This window comes from Salminus brasiliensis, chromosome 23 (genome assembly GCF_030463535.1).
Source record: "Salminus brasiliensis chromosome 23, fSalBra1.hap2, whole genome shotgun sequence".
Classification (NCBI taxonomy): Eukaryota; Metazoa; Chordata; class Actinopteri; order Characiformes; family Bryconidae; genus Salminus; species Salminus brasiliensis.
This window is the reverse complement of record NC_132900.1, coordinates 27,532,290-27,553,097: the sequence shown is the minus strand read 5'-3', so window position 1 is coordinate 27,553,097 and position 20,808 is coordinate 27,532,290. Positions and strand designations below refer to the sequence as shown.

Here is a 20,808-nt window from a genome sequence, read left to right as displayed (position 1 = left end):
AGATAATTCTACCAAATTAGCCTCATGCACTCGCCTCAAACCGTGTGGAGGTGTTCAGTAATCTCTAATAGACTTGATTATGTGTTTTTGATACTGTACTTTTGATGATTCTATGATAAACATGGACTAAAGTAAAGGCAAAATGTATCTTTCATTAATAGCTGCCATTGTTTTAGCTGTAGGCTGTTTAGCTAGGCCAATGTTGGAAATCAAAGGAAGCTAATTTCCCCCAACTAGCATCATACACTCGCCTCAAGCCACGTCAAGCTGTTGAGTAATCTCTAACAAACCTGCGTAAGTGGTTTCTGACTCTGACTGGTATCTATAAAAATGAACAAAAGTACCAACAAATGATTCATAGTGGCTGCTGGTTAGCTGGGTAAGGCCAATGTAGCTAACACGTATAGCTAATGTCAATATACACCAATTAGCATCACACACTTTTCTCAAACCGAGTCAATGAGTGATTTCTGACATAAACCATCTATGAAAATAGACAAAAAAAACATTCCCTAGCTAAAACAGAGCAACCATTTATGACGTTCTGCTTATAGTTAGCTAGCTCTGTATGTATGTGTGTGTGTGTGTGTTTTTTTTTAAAGACACACTTATTTCTCAGCAGCAGTGAGTCACGACAAGCGAAGTGATATCTGTCCCTATTTCATAACTGAGTAATTGCCCTGGAGGGTTCATCTCTTGGAGCACTCAGGACGACATGACATTTCCCTGATGCCACCTCCACCAAGCTTTGCATAGGCCGTCACACAGCACGACCCGTCCAGGCCGTCTATGCCACAGTTCACTACTGAGGAACTAGTATTAACCCAATTTGCATGCATATAGTTTCAGTATATTCACATATATGCTGTGTCACATATTTTGACATAAACTGATATAAAAATATATATTTTCACAAATACAGTAATTTAATAAGATCACTTGGATATTCTTCGTACGAAAACATATTTTTCAATAATTTTCTTAATATTTAAAAAATGTGGAATTAAACATCTATAAATGCCTTCAAAGACTAAAGTCTATATTTTCCATTATTTATTAATTATATTATTTCAATAGTGGCGTACCTCATCCATACAAGTTAATCACGCAGCAATACCAGGGGCCGAAGCACCAAAGTGAGATATAACAAACGTGAGCGTGCAGAACATCAGGAAGCTTTCCACTGAGTCAGCCACCATGAAGAGTTTTAAACTTCTGTGTGTGTGTATATGTCTGTGTGTGTGTTGGTGTGTTAGGCCTGGCAGTGCACTGGCAGTGGGGTCAGGAGGAAACATCTTGAGCACAAGAGGCCCCACACCATTTGTATATTTGCAAAGTCTACCGCTTCCTGCGATTCATCGTGCCTGCCAAGCGGGAAGAAGCCGCATGAATAATAATGACATCCAATGCAAATCCGACGCCGACTGCGCTACAGCTTCCCGCTCAGATCCAGCCGATAAGACCTCTGTGGGTGCAGTTGGCCCACCCAGACCCACAACAGGAACAGGCACCGTTCCACTAAATCCGCTTACTGTCTATTGTTCCTAATCCGAATTTAGGCTTTAAAGAAAGACGTCGGAACTTGCAGTTTGGGCGCTTGGACTAACACCTTTTCCAAGAATCTAAAAATAAGTCAAAACTAAGCAGCCAAACGTTTTCGGTAGACCTGGCAAATAAACCCACAGGCAGTTTGGTTTGCTAATTTTTTAAAATTTAATTTCAAAATCATTTCAAAACGTTTTTTGCTGCTTGTGTTAAAGATATTTTAAACGGCTCACTGATTCAATGAGATGTTTTCCACTGAAATTTCCACTTATGACGTGTGAGGTGTGTGATTTTTACCATTTGAAATAAATAACAACACAAATTGCCTTGCCTTTAAGACTGATATGTAAATGAGCTCTGTTGTGATTGCCTTGTATTGTGCCTTGTTCAAAAAGTGAATATGCACATGGATATATGTAAATGCAATGTTTTTGTGACATCACAGAAACAACCAATACAAACTGGGCTCTTTTTATAGACTAGTTTTCATATATATGGACTGTATGGTCTGGGGAAAACTCTTATTTAAAGAATCTCTAAAACGAAAAAGTCAGTTTTCTATGATTTGGGTCTTTTAATGTAAAGTTTGAAACCAACTTTCCTTTCTCTCACCAAGTTTTATAGATGTGATGTTTCCTTACAACATTATGTGACAATGTAGCTTTACAGATCTATACTGTAATCTGTGCTGCATGACTCAGGTACACTGCAGTACAGATCTGTAGATATGCAATGTGGTTTTGGTCAACCTCAACTAAACATTTAGTACATAGTTCGGCCCCAAAAGACATGCTTTTAATAACAGTTTTCAAAAAGAAAATATGTTGAATGAATTTTTCTCCTACTTACCCATCCACACCTCCCCGAACTGCCCCGCCCCGAGCTTCTTCACCATCTTGATGGACTCCTTGGAAATCTCCCAGGCGTCTTTGTCCCATGGCTTCTGGGCTTTAGGCTTCTCACACGGCCTTTCTAGTTTACGGCACAGCCCATCTGGTTGCTCTGTGTAAAAAATTAAACCCCCAAAAAAATACTTTTTAGACTCTCTAACCCTTTAGACTCGCTTTTGACAGATAATATGTTACTCAAAGTTATTGTAAGGAATTGCTCGTCTGCTATGTTAACACCCACTGTGGTAATGATGTATCATTTTGATGATATCGGGGAACGTGATTTTGGGGGAAATGTAGTAGCCGCCGTTGTCCAGGCTGCGGATTTTATAATGCTTTACGATGTCTGAACCCTGTGGACCCACATCCCGGATGGACAACGAGTAACTTCCTGAAACAGATAATCAGAAGTGTTGGAACAGTAAACAGATAAAGACTAGCAGTGTGTCTCTAGCCACAGATTACTGTAATGATATATGCAGCTCTACACTTCAGAATGTACTACTAAAAGGAACATCCCATAAAACTATCTTTAAAAAATAAATGATAAATAAACAAATAAAATTGTAATATATAAAATTATATACAATAAAAAAAACACTATTTAATATTAGAATATTTGAAAAATAATAATTTATCATGAAAGCTAAAATAAATCTATGGAAATAAGCTATATTTGTTAAATATGTATATAATATATATCATTATTACAAATAAATACATTAAAATATATATGCTTTATACTATTGTATGATTAAACAATAATAGTTGAAAATATTTAGACAATAAATACAAAGTAATGTGTGTCTGTGTATATACTGACAAAAGTAATCGGACACCTACACATTACACCTAGGGGGAGCTTTTTTGGCATTTTTCACATGGTCTGCCACTTTGTGTCTGAGTTGCTGTGGTTACTAAACGCTTCCACCTCTTTTTTCCAAGAAATTTTGCCAACGATGGCATCCTATTACAGTATCAAGCTGGAATTCAGTGAGCTCTTTAGAACTGCATGGCTAGGTGCTTGATTTTTACACATCTGTGGCAATGACAAAACACCTGATTCAACGATTAGGAGGTGTGTCCCAATACTTTTGTCCATATAAATATATAGAACATATTAAAAGGAATACTCCACAAACCTTTAGATGTTTCACTCTCTCGAATGAGATAGGCACCTGGTTTGTTAGCGGGCGCTAACAGCTGTCTCTCTGCATCCTTTCTCGTGATGTCCTTGAAGAACCACCTGCAAAGCAGCAAAAAGTAACGTGGCTGTTCTGCTGCGTTTCTGTAAAACAATCATGGATACGGGCCGTGTGCGTGCTCTGCTGCACTTACTCCTCTGTCTCCATGGTGTCGGCCTGGGCCACGTAATTGGAGGGGATGAACCCTTCTTTCCTGGTGGTCAGCGACTTGGCCTTCCACCATTCTCCATGCCTGCCAAACACAAGCGCAAAACAGCAGCATGAGGCAAAGATCACAATAGAGGAAATAAGTGAGGAAATGTGCACCATTGCTTTGCGACGAACTGACTGAGCCTGCAAAGCATATCTAAACTCAGTAAAACGTACCTAAACATCTGAATCGAATCAAATCGAGGTATTATTTGAGCTTTTGGGGCTAACTGAATAATTTCTGCAAGAACTGCAGCTAAAAGAAGAGCTCTGTATCCTTAACATGCTGATGAGGGTAGATGTGCACTTACTCTTCAAGGACCCTTAGCTTTTCCCCCTTTTTAAATCCCAGGTCGTCGGGGTGTATGGCATCATATGGGTACAGAGCGATGACTATTTTGCCCTGTTCATTTTGCTCTGCTGCAGAAAAGAAAGCAGGGTTTTACTGCGCGTGTTTGTAGCTTGACGAAACTCAAAGTGGTGAGAAATTACAGGGAGCACACCATAATCACACCCACCTTCCATTTTCTGGAACATCTGACCAGGCAACAGTCCAGGAGGAAGAGAGCTATTCTGCAATTGGAAAGCCAGAGGTTAAAATCCATTATCCCTGAAGCTATTTCTGTTCTCCTACAGAGAAATCAGAGGTGGAGCCATACATACAGTACAGTGCGAAGGTCAGAGACCACCCTTGGTTTATTGAATGTCCAATCAAATAGGCCATTAAGCACAAGTTCTAGACTTTTTGGGTGATATTTCTGAGGAGAGTGAAAAATACAGAAAAATGGGGACCCATAACAACCGTGCAAGATCTGGTAGACCATCAGCCCTGTGCCCATCAGATCAGCAGCAATTCATCTATGACAGAAAGAAGAAACTTAAGCTCCACTCTCTGATCTTCAGATCTGAACTTATCTAGAGGTGTCTGTTCACGGAATTCACTGAATGGGAATGCAAGCAAACCTGGATGAGCCAGTCTAAGTGGCTGAAAACAGTGGAAAACACTCCTAACACCATTCACTCGACTCTGCGCTCTCAGATATGAGGCTTTATCCTCTAAACCTGTGGGATTTGAGCCTCAGTTAGCTGGAACACCGTCTGTGCTGTGGTGTTTGGCCTGCTAGCTAAATTATCTAAGCCTAGGTAGCCGGCTACGAGTCCAAAGCTTTTATGGTCAACACTTGTGTCAGGGCTCAGCAGTAAGTCAGCAGCAGCTGCAGTGGGCTGTCTGATTCTCGGTGGAGCTATAGCCGAGCTAGCTAAGCAAAAAGTGTCCCGCCAACTGAGCTAATGCTGACCAGCTTCTCTCTCCTGAAAAATAAAGAACTTGAACCTAAAGGCCACTTTGATTGAATATGAAAAAAATCAAGGGTGCTTTCTGAGTTTTTGACAGTACTGTGTATTATATATTTAGATATTTATTTGTCATTTAGCATTAAATTTTAGTGTTGATATTTTACTGTAATTGTACGCTACACAGACTGGCTTGACTCATATATGTACTGCAATTCAACTTCAGAAAAAGAAGCCCATTCATGTGAGTGCTGGTGCATGTTTAGCCTAAGCCCCGCCCCTTCATGCCCACTTTACTCTAACTGGAAGCCCAGTAGAAGGGTTGATTTATAACCTGACTAACTTCAAACCTGACTACATGCAGCACTCCATACACACATGCCCCTGAACTGTTGTGATATCTGGTTTTGCTCTCGAAATCCTAGCCCAAAATTAAGGTGGCCCTAGAGGTGTTAGTCACATGAGAACACTGTTGTGTTGTCGCCCACCTGACTCGCTACTTACTATAGTGTGTGGTTTAGGGGAGGTTGGATCTCTCACATATACCGTTTTGTCAGTACGTGGAGACTCGCGCCGTTTTACGCCGAGCACACCTCCGTTCTGGCCGTCATCCAGCTTGGATTTTTTACAACCCATGATTTCTGTTGAGAGGCAGAAACAAAAACACAGAGTTAATGTTCAGAAACTGAAGACAAACAGGACAGAATTCAGTCTGAATGAAACGGCACTACATGGCCAAATGTTTGTGGACACCCCTTTTAATGACTGCATTGAACTAATTTAAGTTGCACCCATTGCTGACACATATGTACTAGTCCTTGTAGAGAAATACTGCTAATAGAATGTCATGCCAGGCATGGGCTAGAGGGGTACAAGGCCCCCAGCACTGAGCTGTGGAGCAGTGGAACTGTGGGGTGGTGAGCACCCAACATCCTGACCTCACTACTGCTTTTGTGGTGAAATGCAATCAAATGGAGCAATGCTTCAAAATCCAAAATCTAGTAGAGAGCCTTCCTTTATTGGAAAGTAGAGACAGTAATACCCTTGATTTCAGAAGAAACAATGAATGAGCAGGTGTCCCAATAATTTTGTCTTTATGTTATATGTAAATATGAATTCTTCCACACTCAGGATTCATAGGCAAAAAAAATTGAAAGTTCAGATCCTGAACAAGTACTGTGGTAAAGTTATCACAGATAAGCTGCGTTCTGACCAAAACAAAACTCAACATTTGACTTTTTTTCACATTAAATAAATAAATTCTGATCTTTGCATTGATTAGCTGGTTTGATGACCAGAGTAACAGGAACAGGAATGATAAGCATCTTCACGGCTTTATCAAATCCAGTGGTCATCTGACAGTGTGTAAGTAAGTGTCCTCATGAGAACTATTTAAAGAAGCTTGACAGGGGCAGTCCAGTGAGACTAGGAAAACCCCTCTGGGATGATGTATCTTCAAGGTAGGAGGAACTTATCCATCCATCCTCTTCTTGCTTTCATCAGAAAACAATTTGCCACCAAAAATCCATTCAAAAAAGTCCCTTCCAGTTATTTTACTGATCTCCAGATCAGCTATTTTATTAAACACCCATTTTTTACCCAATTTTAGACAGCCAATTACCCAACCCACTCGTTAGTACTAATGTCAGAGTCTTAACAAGTATGGCTTGTAATGCTCCCGACACTGGGAGGGTGAGACTGACACATGCCTCTTCCAACACATGCGAAACCACACAGCCACCGCCTCTTTCAAACCGCTGTCGAAGCAACGTCACCGGCAACCAACGCACTCGGAGGGAAGCGCCGGGTACCCTGCTCTGATGCATCAGATAGCTCATGCTAGATGCCCGTGCCGAGTAGACAGCACTTGAGTTTGATGCTGGACACCTAAGTGCCGTAGGGAGAGAGAGAGAGCCATCTACCCACCCAGAGAGAGCAAGGCCAGTTGTGCTCTCTCAGGCTCCGGCTGCTGATGGCAAGCAAAACCTTAGTCCACAAGGCCACTCGAAGCCCGCTAAACAAGCTTTGTTTAAAAAGAAAATTTCAGCTTTTTCCATCAGATTCTTACTACAAACTCAATTTATGTAAATATGAGTGTGAAGAGGGCTACTGCCAATTAACCCACCCTAGCACAAGCAATGCTTCCGACACGTCTTCTCCGATACATGCAAAGCCAACCACCGCCTCTTTTCGAACTGTTGCCAAAACGGCATCGTCCAGCAGCCTATACGATTGGAGGAAATCACCGGGTCGCCAGCTCCACCACACCAGCTATTAAACGCCTGTGCCGGCCAACATCTCTTAAGAGTGATGAGGGAAGAGAGCGCCATCTACCCATCCGGAGAAAGCACAGAAAATTGTGCTCTCTCAGATTCTGGCTGCTGATGGCAAAGTGGCATGTCTTGGGATTGGGATATAAACATTCCTAAACAGTTCTTGGCTCCTGGTGAATTTTACTGGTATAGAACCGTTACTGTACTTTATGGGTAAAGAACCGAACCCACGCCTCACATGATCTCAGTGGTTATAACTGTAATACTTTTAATAACTATGCACTAAAAGGTTCCTCAAGAAACCTAAAGTGGTTCTTAAATAACTTTATTCCATAGCAGCCTTTCTGGCCCCTTAACACGTACTCCAGCTGTAAACCCCATGTGAATGAATGAATGAATGACTGAACATTTACGGTCGACACATGGACAATGGCTCCGAAAGGTCAGAAAGAAAGGTCATCAGGAAAACTTCCTTGAAACATTGTGCTGTTGTTTAAACAATAAAACTGGTCAAACCAGGCAGAGAAAGATACTCCCTGGCCGTGTTTATACCGCCCACATTCACCTTTAAGCTTTTTAGCTACCGAACCAGTGCCAGACAACAAGCTCAGCTGATCAAATCAAATCAATGATGACTTCAAATAAATATTATAGTTTACACTGTAACATAGATAACAACAAGCTAAAGCACTGAGCAAGTGGAGCCCAGAATACACAGCAATGGGCCTTATTCAACATCCGAGATTCTGATTCTGAGGATTTTTATAGAACCATGACTTTTCCTGGGTAGATGGATCTTCACTAGGATGGAGAAGGGCTTGTGCATTGTTTTAATTACACCTTGTTAAAATGGTTCTATGTAGCAATCAAATAAGCCTTGTAAGGACTTCATCATTTCCCCACCTCTTTTTTTAATTAAATTTGTCTAATTTCCCATTTTTCTCCCAATTTGCAACTGCCAATTAATAAATAAATTAATTCATTAATTAACCCACCCTAGCACAAGCAATGCTCCCGACAGTACCAACTCAAAGGACACGTCTCGTCCGATACATGCAAAGCCAGCCACCGCCACTTTTCAAACTGTTGCCGACGAGGCATCGCCTGGCAGCCAATACGCTCGGAGGAAATCACCGGGTCGCCAGCTCCACCACACCAGCTAACAAACGCCTGTGTCGGCCAACATCTCTTAAGAGTGATGAGGGAAGAGAGCGCCATCTACCCATCCGGAAGAAACTGTGCTCTCTCAGATTCCGGCTGCTGATGGCAAAGCGGCCTGGCTTAGGATTGGAACTTGCGACCCCCGGGCCACAGTGGCGCATTAGACTGCTGAGCCACTTTGAGTCTAGACTTTTATACTGTTATTTTATTAATATATTAAAATTAATTATTAAATATTAAAATGACAATAATATTATTATTTATTTATATTCTTGGCACAGTATATCATACAAAAATAGTAATCCTAACAGGTCTTGTGCAATATGAAATGTCACATTTTAGGCTACTATTTGTAAACAATCCAAAAATATATAAATGTCAAATATATACAAATGTTGTCTGGTAATCCATAATATTATAATATATAATATATATTTAATATAATATAAAAATATAATTATAAGAGCAGAGCTGTTAACTATGGTGAATCTTTAAAACACTTTTCATAGACTTTTTGTTTGGGGTTTTATTTTTTGTTAAAAAACACATTTTTATAAAGTCTACGGTAGATATTTGCGAATAAGGGCCACGGTCTTCAGCGTCAGTAGCATTTTTTACTATTATTAACATTTTGAGGTATGTACTTATTTGATCATTATAATACAGAACGAATAAAAAAAGTTCACTCATAGTTAGCATATGAAATTATGAGGAAGTCCCTGATGAGTAAAAAAAACAACCTCAAATCTGTAAAAGAAAGGACAAACTAATGTGTTTAGGAAAAACCCATGGTTAGGCCTCAAGGAAAAAACCATGATGGGCGATTTGCGGCTCAACGCTATGCTGTGTTTACCCATTTACAGTCACTGTTCAATCAGTAACTTTATCAACAGTGAACACATTCCTGAGAAGGTGACCTACTGTGTACAGATCAACTACAACAGGGATCTGGCTTCATACCACACTGATACACTTCCAGTGAAACCTGTTTCTGGAGAAAATAAAGCATCCAACTGCCAACTAGTCTAAGGCTTGGGAACCAAGTGAATAAAGGTTCTGTATGGAAATGATATGATTATATTCTCTGGTTATTACAGTGTATTATATTTTCAAATGGGAGCTCAGAGCGATGGCTCTACAATCTTGTCATGCTAAGTGTTGACCTCTGAACATCGGCCACTCCAAGAAGCGTCTGTAGGTGTGTTGCTCATGAATCATTTTATTATGCGATTTGGGGGCGGATTTGATTGACAAGCTTGTAAACAAGAGAAATCGTGACCGGTCAAAAACCTTGTATCTTCAATATGGCAACTTTACAGGAGGAGGAACTTTACAAAACTCTCTGTAGCTTTCAGTGGAAGTCAATGGTAAAAGGTTTTACTCCTTTTAGTCCATTTGGAGCATTTCTATGGGTCCATTTATTTGTTGGATTAATTATACAGTTTCAGAAAGTAAAAAAAATCCCAGTCATGCTGCTAGCCATCTTATAATTCTCTTACTAATCTCGAACCTCTAACCTAGACGCAATTTAGCTCACTACATTTCCGTTAATTAGCTCATTAGCACGGCTAATCTTGTCTTGTGGTTTCACATGCACACCCTCTGACATGTTACTCTCAGTGCTCTCAGAGGTTCACTATACATCCAAATGTTTGTGGACGCCCCTTCGAATGAGTGCATTCAGCTGCTTTCAGTTGCACCTGTTGTTGACACATATGCAAATGCACCAATGCTCGTCTAGGTGTGGTGATCATCCAACATCCTGACCTCACTAATGTTTTTGTCGATTAATGCATAGGCTCAGGAGCTGAACTGGAAGCAGATAATTAGGTCATGTCGGCTATTATGGCTGTATTTATTAGTTTGGCTAGTTGAGTAAATGCATGTATTAATGTTCGTTAGCATAGCTGCACGGTTTTAGAGGTCAGCCACAACATCCTAACCACGGGATGCTTTTGTGCATCCCACGTGTCGTTTTCTGTGAAAATCAAAATATGGGCACCCTAACTAAGCTTCAAACATGCACCTAAACTGGAGATGAACATAGCGGCTTTAAACATGAGCGGCTACTGTTCAGCTTGAAATCTTGAAAGCCAACTGTTTGCTAATACGCTTAGCAATTGGAAGTTCCACCAGTTCCTCTATAGTTTGCACCACCCCATGTAACGCAGCCGCAGTCACTAATACAGTCTATATAGTAATAATGACGCTGCACTTTGAGAGGCTGGGCCTCTTAACCTGGAGGCTTAAAGCAACACTATGCAGCATTTTTACCTGAAAACAGCAGCTTCAAAATCACGGTGACACTCCATTGACCTGTAATAGGGAGAATTGCGTCTCTATCATTGCTATGTATGCAAACTTTTGTGATGCTGCTCTAGCTGTGGGACCTACGATGTGGTGTATACGGTCTCTGCAGTGCCTGAACCAACATGAAGGATGCACTGAGCAAGAAATTGAATTTTTCTCATAGAGTTGCTTTAAAATAACCAGGACAATTTTTCTCTTTTTTACGCAAATTCGTATAATTCTTGCTAATACTCATTATTTTATTACATTGTAGTTAGCATTTCCCCCCATGTAACACATACAGAGACCATAGCCAGTGTGTAGGGTTATTATTCTCTTCCTAATCTCGAACCTCTAACCTAGATGCAATTTAGCTTACTATTTATTTCGTTAATTAGCTCATTAGCACGGCTAATCTTGTCTTGTGGTTTTCGCACCCTCATGAATCACATGCACACCCACTGACATGTTACTCACAGTGCTCTAAAGTTCACTATACATCCAAATGTTTGTGGACGCCCCTTCAAATGAGTGCATTCAGCTGCTTTCGGTTGCACCCGTTGCTGACGCATATGCAAATGCACCAATGCTCGTCTAGTTTCTGGAGAGAAGTACTGCCAAAGAATAGACTAGACTCTGTGGAGCAGATCAATATAAACCTATTGGCACCATGCTGCCTAAAGCCAGGCATGGGCTAGAAGGGTATAAAGCCCCCCAGCATTGAGCTGTGGAGCAGTGGAACTCCATCCAATGCTTTTGGGATGAGTTGGGAAGTTGGGGTGTTGAGGTGGTGGTGGTGATCATCCAACATCCTGACCTCAATAATGCTTTTGTTGATGAATGCAATCAAATCCTCACAGCAATTCTCCTCTTAAAGCTAGCAGAAAGCCTGGTTCTTCCCTGGACAGTAGAGACAGTTACTCCAACACAATCAGGACGAGCAATACCCTTGATTTCGAAAGAAATGATGAAAGATGTACAAGCAGGTGTCCCAATACTTTTGTCGATATACTGTAGCTTCCAACATTGGTGTTGGAGACCAGCTGTATTTTTAGTCGTGTGCAGGAAGTTAGTAGCAAGGCAGTATGGTCAGATTAGCCTGTGAGACACTATGCACTATGCAGGCCACTGAAGCTGTGTACTTCCTCCTTTAGCTGCCCTGAGTGTGGCTTTCAGGCCCTGACAGGAAGGACAGAGTGAAGATCAGAGAGAAGCAGCCTGGCCGCACAGAAAGCAGGCTTTAGCCCACTGCTCTGAAGCCACAGAGGGTCTGTGAGCGTGTCTGCACATTAAGGTCATGGTTAATGAGCGTACTGGGAGGCGCTTGCTCGGTTTCAGCAGGTTTAGGTGCTGTTTTCATGCACTTTGGTCAGATTTAAGGCGCTAAACTGCAGTTCTTTGGACTGACGGCATAGAACAAACAACCTTCTGATGGATGGCCTTTGATCTGGTATGCTCTTTGTCTTTGGAGGGTCCAATATATAATATACATTCTTAAAAACGGGGTTCTTCACAGTCATATCAGAACATTATGACCACCCCACCATAGGTTACATTGCTGGGTTGCTGCACGGACGGTAGAATTTCACAAACCCATAACTTCGTGGGATGTTCTAGAGCAGCCGTCGTGACATTAAGGGGTCTTCCAATGGTGTCACAGTGGTGCCCGATGGGTCACTGATGCCAGAGGGGAAATAAGGACTCCGGCGAGTGGTGCATGGCAGTCGATGTGCCACTGTGGAGCAGCTAACCACTATAATGAACACCTTCCTTCACCTAATACAGTCAGTACCTGCCATGACGTCTCGCTAGTGTCATCCGAGCCATGCATGGTGCAAATATTTCTTTTTAACTCACACATACACTCACATACAGATAAATATGTACATATGTATATATATATATATATATATATATATATATATATATATATATATATATATACAGACACGCACTATTCCATCTGTATATTTTTTTTTGCTTCTTATATTTCTATATTTTCATATTTTATTTTTTAACTTAAATTTAACTTAAATGTAATTTTTATTTTATTTATTTAAAACATTTTTTTTGCACTTTTGCACTTTATTTCATTAAGTTAAGGTTTAGTTTAAATTTAGATCTTATTGAATAGCTTTGATGTGGGCAGACTGTCAAAAAAGCATTTCACTGCAAGTTATACTGTGTATTACTATGTATGTGACAAATACAATTTGATTTGATTTGATTTTGATTTGATTTGGTTATTCTAACTATTAGGTAGGTGGTCAAAATCTTCTGATATGACTGTGTGTATAATAACATGCCTGATTATAAGGGTTCTTTATATGTCCATTACAGAGGGTTCTTTAAATACGTCACTGCTGTCATGCAAAAGAAAACGTATCTCCATTTTTGTATATTTTCACTTTCTGACCTAATGTGAATCAGGCAGTTGTTCTTTATATTTTGTCCAAATATCACAATGAATGGACCAATAGAAATGCTCCAAAATGACCTGGAATAAACTACTTTACCTCTGACTTTTATTGAAAGTTAGGAGGTGCCATTTTGGAGATACAAGGTTTTTGCATTAAAGCGAGGACAGGTTATTTCAGAGTTTACTCGCTTCTCTGACTGGACATGGAGTATAGGGAAACCCTTTTATAGATGGTTCCATAGCCGATCATAGCCTTTTTTTAAGAACTTTTCTAGAACCCGATCTCTGAAGATCCATTTGCAAAAGGCAGCAGGACCATTTGAACAAGAAAATTACTATCTAGAACCTATCTAGACCTGAAGTCGGTTCCTTGATGGAAGAAGAGAAATACAGATGACCCAAAGACCCTGTTTACACCTGGTCACTTCACACATCTTGAGTATCAGGATTATATCTGGATTAGGCCAAGCCTCATAAAAGCACAAGTGTAAACACACCCAAGACCCATTTAACCAGACTCAAATCCCCCAAATCACCCAAACCACTTCAGCAGGTGGTCTGAGACACCTGCTATAGCAGTGTGAACGCACCCGAAACCCCTCCCAGCACAACCAGAAACACCATATTCCGTCTCACACGGCGATCGCATTTCAGTCTGGCTAACCAGTGGCTAAAATCTGACCAGGATACAATCCAGATACTAGTTACATGAAGTGACCAGGAGTAAACAGGATCGAAAAATCAAAAAATCAAGATTATGGAAATTTTCACTTTAACATTGTTTAAAAAGATGCCAGATGTGGGTTAGAGCTGTGTAAAGCCCACCCAGCATTGAGCCGTGGAGCAGCGGGACTCCACCATCCAATACTTGGATGGGATGAGTTGATGGGAGTTGGGGATGATGAGGTGGGGTGGTGATCGTTCAACATCCTGACCTCGCTAAAGAAAGCCTTCTTTTTCCCTGGACAGTAGAGACAGCTACTCTTTTTCAATAGCCTTGATTTTGGAAAAAGGTAAGATGGCTAAAAGCGAGCACGATTTGGCAGAATGATAGTCCTAGAGTATCTAGAGAACCATGATAAAACCCTCAGCGCGGCGAGGAACCGCTGTTAAGTTCGAGTTCGAGTTCAGGAGGCCTTATAGTCGCATCACCTGCATACAAGTACACAAAATAACGTCCCTCCAGGACCACACAAGACTACATAAAATGCAAATGTATGACCATAAAGCACCAAACCAATTCTGTGGTAGAACCATAAAAGCTGTGAATCATTCTACATATACACAATAAACACCTCTGACTGAAGGTGTGAGCTCCATCATGGTCTAAACTCCACGGCTACATCCTGCTGAACGGTTCTCAGGGCTGCTAACAACGTGTTTTAACGTGGACGGATGTCTCTGAAGAAGCTGTGGCTAGTGTGATGAGCTGCTACCGGTCTCTCTGTGCGGCGGATGTGGCTGATGATCGCCTGCTTCTGTTTTCAGTAATATCACGTCTGGTCACATGATGTCCTCAATAACTAATAATGAATTTAGACTGTTTAGATCTTTGAGGCAAGGACTCCGCAAGAGCCCTGTGATGTCTGGCGTTAGTCCTGTGAGTTGCAAGTTTAGGCCTCGATAGATCGCAACAATGAGCCTTGGCCTTGATCTGGATGCCAATTCACTTGTTGTTCCTCCTCGGAACTCCCCACACAACCTGCCTGATGTTCTTTTGAAGATGTTCTGACCCAGTCAGTCGTCTAGCCTGTTGTCTAGTCGTCTAGGTGGCTCAGATCCTTTCCAACTTCAGTTACTGACAGTTCATTTGCTGGCTAATTTGTAGATCTCACCCCTTGACAGGTTCCACTGGAAGCAGATAATCAATGCTATTCACTTTACCCGCCAGTGGTTTTAACGCTACGGCTAATTGGTGGAGGGAACCGTCTTGCAGTCTTGCGTAAGAATGGGCACCAGTGGTGCAGGGAAAGAAGATCAATCCTGGAATCAAAGCAGTAGGTTATCTGTTCATCCTGCTGTTAAAAGCTGTTCTCTGCTCTGTCCCAGCTTTTGTGAAAATCCATGATTTAGGAAGTTCTACTCTACCCCAAAAGCTTCAGAGCAGGGGACGTCTGGTCCAAGGTCTTGGAAATGTACCATCCTGCAGACTTACACCTCCCTAATGTCTGAATAATGAAGGCTTTGAGTGACATTCGACTTCTCACTCCAAGAAAATGGGGTTCTTCAACTTTTTGGGTGCCATTGTCTAAAACCATCATTTGAACTGTTCTGTCGTGGTTCTGTATAACATGATATGAAGAACCTTTATGAAAGAACCTGTTCTTTTAAGGGTAGGAATCCAGGTTTGCTGGATCTGAAGACCTCCAAGGCACCCCTGCTTCAAAAGCTCATACAGGCCCTTCTAGATGCCAAGAGTGGCTGAAAAACTTTGGTTCCTTTAAGAACCCTGTCTGTAATAGAGGTATGTGAGTGTGAAGAACCTTTTAAAGGCCTAAAGAATCTCACAAATTACAAACATGGTTCTTTATGGAACCACAAGTGGTTCTTCTATGGCATCCCTCAAAGAATCATTAGAAGCACCTTTATTTTTAAGTATACTGTTAACTGGGTGACCATAGGCAGTATGACTCCCTAGTAAGCAGCATTTTGCATACTGAGGTGTACAACCTGTAGTTTCTACGTGTCAAGACTTCTGCCCTGGACTATATAGTCAGTAAGAGGATCATTTATATATGGGCATTAGTCAGTCCTTCCATTTATTAGACCTGAAGGAAACAGGGGGTAAGAAGTTCATGCTGATGGCATTGTGTAACCTGGAAAATAGCATTCTTTTCAGAGCAGCTCTGAAGTTGCTTCCTATTTAGATACTGTAGCAAAGCCTCGCGGCCAGAGTGACCAGTACCCAGAAACACTGACAAGTGTAGCAAGATGACCAAGGCTAAGACACACATGATAACATAGCTGAGATAAAAAAAAAAACCCACAGGTCTGTCTCAAACGTCCCCTTTCATTAAAAATACAGGATGATTCAGCGTGGTTATAAAGGACTCGGGTTAGGGTTAAGGTTCTTAAACAGAGAGATTATTAGTCCTAGCTATACGTCCACTGTAGTGTAGATTTATAGGTACGGCTGAAATGCTGAAAGCACCGTATCAGAACATGCTCCCACTCCCGGTAAGATATAGGCAGGATATGTGGCGAGCATAAAAGTGATGTAAAAGGCTTAAAAAAAGATATTTGGATAGCATAATTCATCATATCGGATGGGAAGGATGAGGTATTTGAGGTAATGAACCAGTTTTTTGGTCGAAATTGATTCTCTATGTATGCTACTGAAACACTTTGTGGAAAATACTTGAGCAAAAGCAGAGTTAGCATAAATAACACATGAAAATTGTATAAAAATGCAGATATAATACTATACAAGCCCTGCAACTGTTGGTAGGCCGTCTCGATGGCTCGGACAATCCGCTAGAACACCGGCCGTGATGCCGTTACGGCTGATAACCAACAAATCGACCCAAAACATGTAGCTGAAGAAAAGGCCAGCTTGGCAGTTCATTATTTTAACCAGTAGTTTTCATACTGAGCCTCAGTTTAAGCTCAATGTTTTAGCGAACTGAGCACCTATACACAAACACACCATCAAATTCTGGTGCTGGAGACCCAGTCGTGTCTGAATCGAAGGTTTTACTAGGTAATAAAAAAAGCTAATGGCTACTTCAGGGCGTATTGTTGCCTTTGTGACCTTCATCGTAATTCTGCCTTATGAGGGCATAGGGGAACAGGCATAGGCAGCAAGGCACTGAAGCAGCAGCCTTCCGTTTTGGACACAGCCACAGTGTTTTTGGTATTTACCAAACAAACAAATTAATAAATAAATGTTCTGTTGTTTTTATGGATGGAGTTCATTAGTTCAGAATGTAGCTACATATGATTGTTGTATTTTTCTGTTAATAGACAAATTCTGTTTGAATTTAAGCAATAATAAAAAAACAATAGGCTGATTTTTATTTACATAAGATGTAAATGTAAAATGTGCCAGATGAAGTGAACAGCGCTGATTCCAGGGTCACCTGTCAAGGTGTGGGCTAAATTAGTCAGCAAGTGTCCAGTCAGTTCTTGAAGTTGATATGTTGGATCTGAGCCACTTTGACTAGAACCAAATTCTGGTGGCTAGACGACTGGACTGGGTCTGAACACCTCCAAAACATCCGGCCCGCCTTGTGGGGTGTTCCCAAGAAGCAGTGGTCTCAGTACATCCCAAAAGTGCTCCAAGAAAGAGCATGGGCGCCCAACCTGAAAACGTACAGGACCTCCTGCTAACGTTAGGACACCTTCAGAGGCCTTGTGGGGACCTACACAGTTTTAATGTTATGGCTACATTGCAGTCGCCTGGAGGCCTTAAACTGAACAGACGTCGTCACTGCTGATTAGTAATTAATGAAGTAATACGTAATTAATTCGATAATCCATTATAATGTTGATTTAAAAGTAAGAAATAGAGACTAATATGCTCAGAGATGGGTGTGTCCTCCGAGCTGTTTCCTGAAGACCAAAAAAAGGGGAATTTATTGCACCATCATCACACAAACTGCCGACTAATCACTGTTACTTCACTGAGGAGGTAACGCTGATCTGATCATTGATCGAGGTTAAGCCTTTAATGTATGGATATTTAAGTGTGACTATGTGTGAGATATGGGAGAGGTGGGGCTCCTCTAAAGCTAGGGCTGATTAAGATCTCTCACTTCCAGCTCTTTTGGGACCTTGTACAGGATTTCCCCTTCAGCGATGAGCATTAAGCAGCACATTCATCTTGGTCAAGCCAAAACTGACCTCAAGACTAATAGTATTGTACTAGCTAGCTAAATGACCAGTTCCTACTTTCAGTTAGTACATGAACCCAGTTAGAAGTGTGTGGGGATTGAAAATAGGGAAATGTGTTGAAAGTAGACAATTTTACTTTTAGATTAAATTCTGAGTTTACTAAGTTACTAATTTAAAGTTTAAAGTAGCGAATTTTCTATTACCAATATATATATACATATTTATTATTATTTTTTTATTTATTTATTTTTATATATATATAATTTTCTGTTTTTGTTGTTTTACACTTTTTAAAACTTTTTTCCAGTCAGTTCTTGTCTATTATCGAAGTTAATAGTTGTTGCAATGTTGTCCCCATCAGCTCATTTCGCCGTTTTACCCGAATTTCTCCGTTCCACCTTAAAAGCCGCAGCAGTCACTTTAACTCCAGCGCCTCGACGGATCAACAGCTAGCGGCACCGCTGCGCTATTTAAGGTGGACCGGCAGATTCGACTATGAAAAATCGCTGGAGAAAGAAAGAAAGACAGAAAGGAAGAAAGGTAAGAGTAGAGCGAGGTGAGGGAGGGAGACTGTAATAAAATATGTATTTCCTCTTACCTGTACAGTGATATGAAGCTTAAATGTTGTGACGCATTTAAGTTAAGAGAGTTTATGAAGTATTAAGCTAGCTAAATGAGCGCGTGCTGCTCCCCTCTGCTCTCTCTCAGCTCCGCTCCTCGCGCGACTCATTGAACTGAGCTGGACGGCCAGAAAGAGGAACCTGCTGCAACTTCCTGCTGCTCCTTACCCTGGATTTGCATACGGGGGTAAAACTCCGGCTCTGTTATTCACTACAGTTGACGACGGAGGGCTTAAACAGTGCCATCTTTCAGCCCAGGCTCGATACAGGGGCCTCCAGATGCCTGTAGATGGAAGTCAGTACACATGCATGCAGGCAGATGCTGCTACATAGTGGATGTTTAATTTTTTTTTTTTATTAAAACAAGTTTTGAAATGACCAAGAGGCCAAACATCATTAGTAAATGAGAGACGTCATATATAAGGATTTTAAACACATTAATATCCATCAGAATCATCAGAAATCAGAAATCCTTTATTGATGCAGAGTAAAAACAGGCTGCACGCACTGGCTCGCGCCTGCAGCAAGGTGCTTTTCGCTAAGTGGTTACTATACTGTTGCTAGGCGGTCGCTATGATGTTGCTAAATTGATGCTATGTTATCCCTGGTGGTTGTTATGGTGTTGCTAGATGGGTGCTGTTTCCTAGGTGGTTGCTATGGTATACTGGTTGGTTGCCAAGTGGTTGATTGGATGTCCTAGTGTATTTGCATCATCATGGCATAAGAAAGGATGCCCAGCTTAAGTGGTTCCCCCATCCACACAATTGCTAGGCTGTTGCTATGTGGTCACTAGCGTGATGGCTAGGTGGTTACTATGGTATACCAGGGGGTTGTTCAGCCATAATTATGATGTTGCTAAAAGGTGGCTAGAGTGTTCCTAGGTGGTTGCTATGGTATACTGGGTGGTTGCCAAGTGGTTGACTGGGTGTCACTAGTGTAATTGCATCATCATGACATAAGTAGGGATGCCCAGCTTAAGTGGTTCCCCATCCAGACAGTAGCTAGGCTGTTGCTATGTGGTCACTAGCGTGAAACTGTTTTGGCTAGGTGGTTACTATGGTATACCAGGGGGTTGTTCAGCCATAATTATGATGTTGCTAAAAATATGCTGTGGTATCCCTGTTGGTAAGTATGGTGTTCCTAGGTGGTTGCTCTGGTATACTGGGTGGTTGCCAAGTGGTTGACTGGGTGTCACTAGTGTAATTGCATCATCATGACATAAGTAGGGATGCCCAGCTTAAGTGGTTCCCCATCCAGACAGTAGCTAGGCTGTTGCTATGTGGTCACTAGCGTGAAACTGTTTTGGCTAGGTGGTTACTATGGTATACCAGGAGGTTGTTCAGCCATAATTATGATATGGCTAAAAAGTTGCTATGGTATCCCTGTTGGTATGTAAGTATGGTGTTCCTAGGTGCTTGCCAGGATGTGGCTTAGTAGTTGCTAATACACCACTTGCTGTGATATCCTAGGCAGTTGCGCTGATACCTCAGACAGTTGCCAGTGTGCTGCCAAGTGGTTTCTGTGGTACCCCGTGCGGCTGGGTAGGTGTTTCTAGTGTTTGTTGGTGTCAGCAGAACATAAAAATAGTGCACAAACTTTTGCACCCCTTTAATTTGTGTGTAATAACAGACGAGGTAAGTGGTTTACATCTCAACCTCTCCACTATTATTACTCCCCCCACTTTCGGCACAAAACACGACTCCATGCACAACTGCGAGCCTCTGGAGGATCCTACACCTTGAGATTCGCGGGACTCCAGAGGCACCAGCAGCTTCAAATACCGGTTTGCTGCAGAGATGCTTTTTCTTTCCCATATTGCTTGAAACCTGTGATCTGCTTAATAACAGGTACGTCCTTCTTAAGCAGTTTCCCTTTATTTGGGCTCACCTGGCCAACTAATTATCACAGGTGTCTGAGATTGTTTCAGTGATCCAAACAGAATCGAGATACAATACCGTCCATGGGTTTAATTGATAAACTTAAAATAAATAAATAAACAAATATTGACACGTGCATCTAATTTGCATAATGATTTGGAACACAGTGTAGACACACTGCAGATTCATACCGGATTAAAATCACGTCACAGTT

The 20,808-nt window shown here is 41.4% G+C and overlaps 1 protein-coding gene across 2 annotated transcripts in view; it reads right to left on the bottom strand.

The window, feature by feature from the left end:
* Positions 1 to 18,832, bottom strand: part of lyn (LYN proto-oncogene, Src family tyrosine kinase) — a 28,627-nt gene extending 9,795 nt beyond the window's left edge. The window contains exons 1-8 of one of the 2 annotated variants that reach the window (XM_072669397.1): positions 18,696 to 18,832; positions 5,627 to 5,763; positions 4,348 to 4,402; positions 4,141 to 4,249; positions 3,774 to 3,872; positions 3,578 to 3,681; positions 2,677 to 2,826; positions 2,395 to 2,547 (exon numbers count right to left, since the gene is read on the bottom strand). In XM_072669397.1, coding sequence (XP_072525498.1) covers positions 2,395 to 2,547; positions 2,677 to 2,826; positions 3,578 to 3,681; positions 3,774 to 3,872; positions 4,141 to 4,249; positions 4,348 to 4,402; positions 5,627 to 5,758 — 802 coding nt within the window. In that variant the 5' untranslated portion in view covers positions 5,759 to 5,763; positions 18,696 to 18,832. The remainder of the gene's footprint in view (positions 1 to 2,394; positions 2,548 to 2,676; positions 2,827 to 3,577; positions 3,682 to 3,773; positions 3,873 to 4,140; positions 4,250 to 4,347; positions 4,403 to 5,626; positions 5,764 to 18,695) is intronic. The other variant, XM_072669398.1, reaches the window with a different exon arrangement.
* Between the last annotated feature and the right edge of the window lie 1,976 nt (positions 18,833 to 20,808).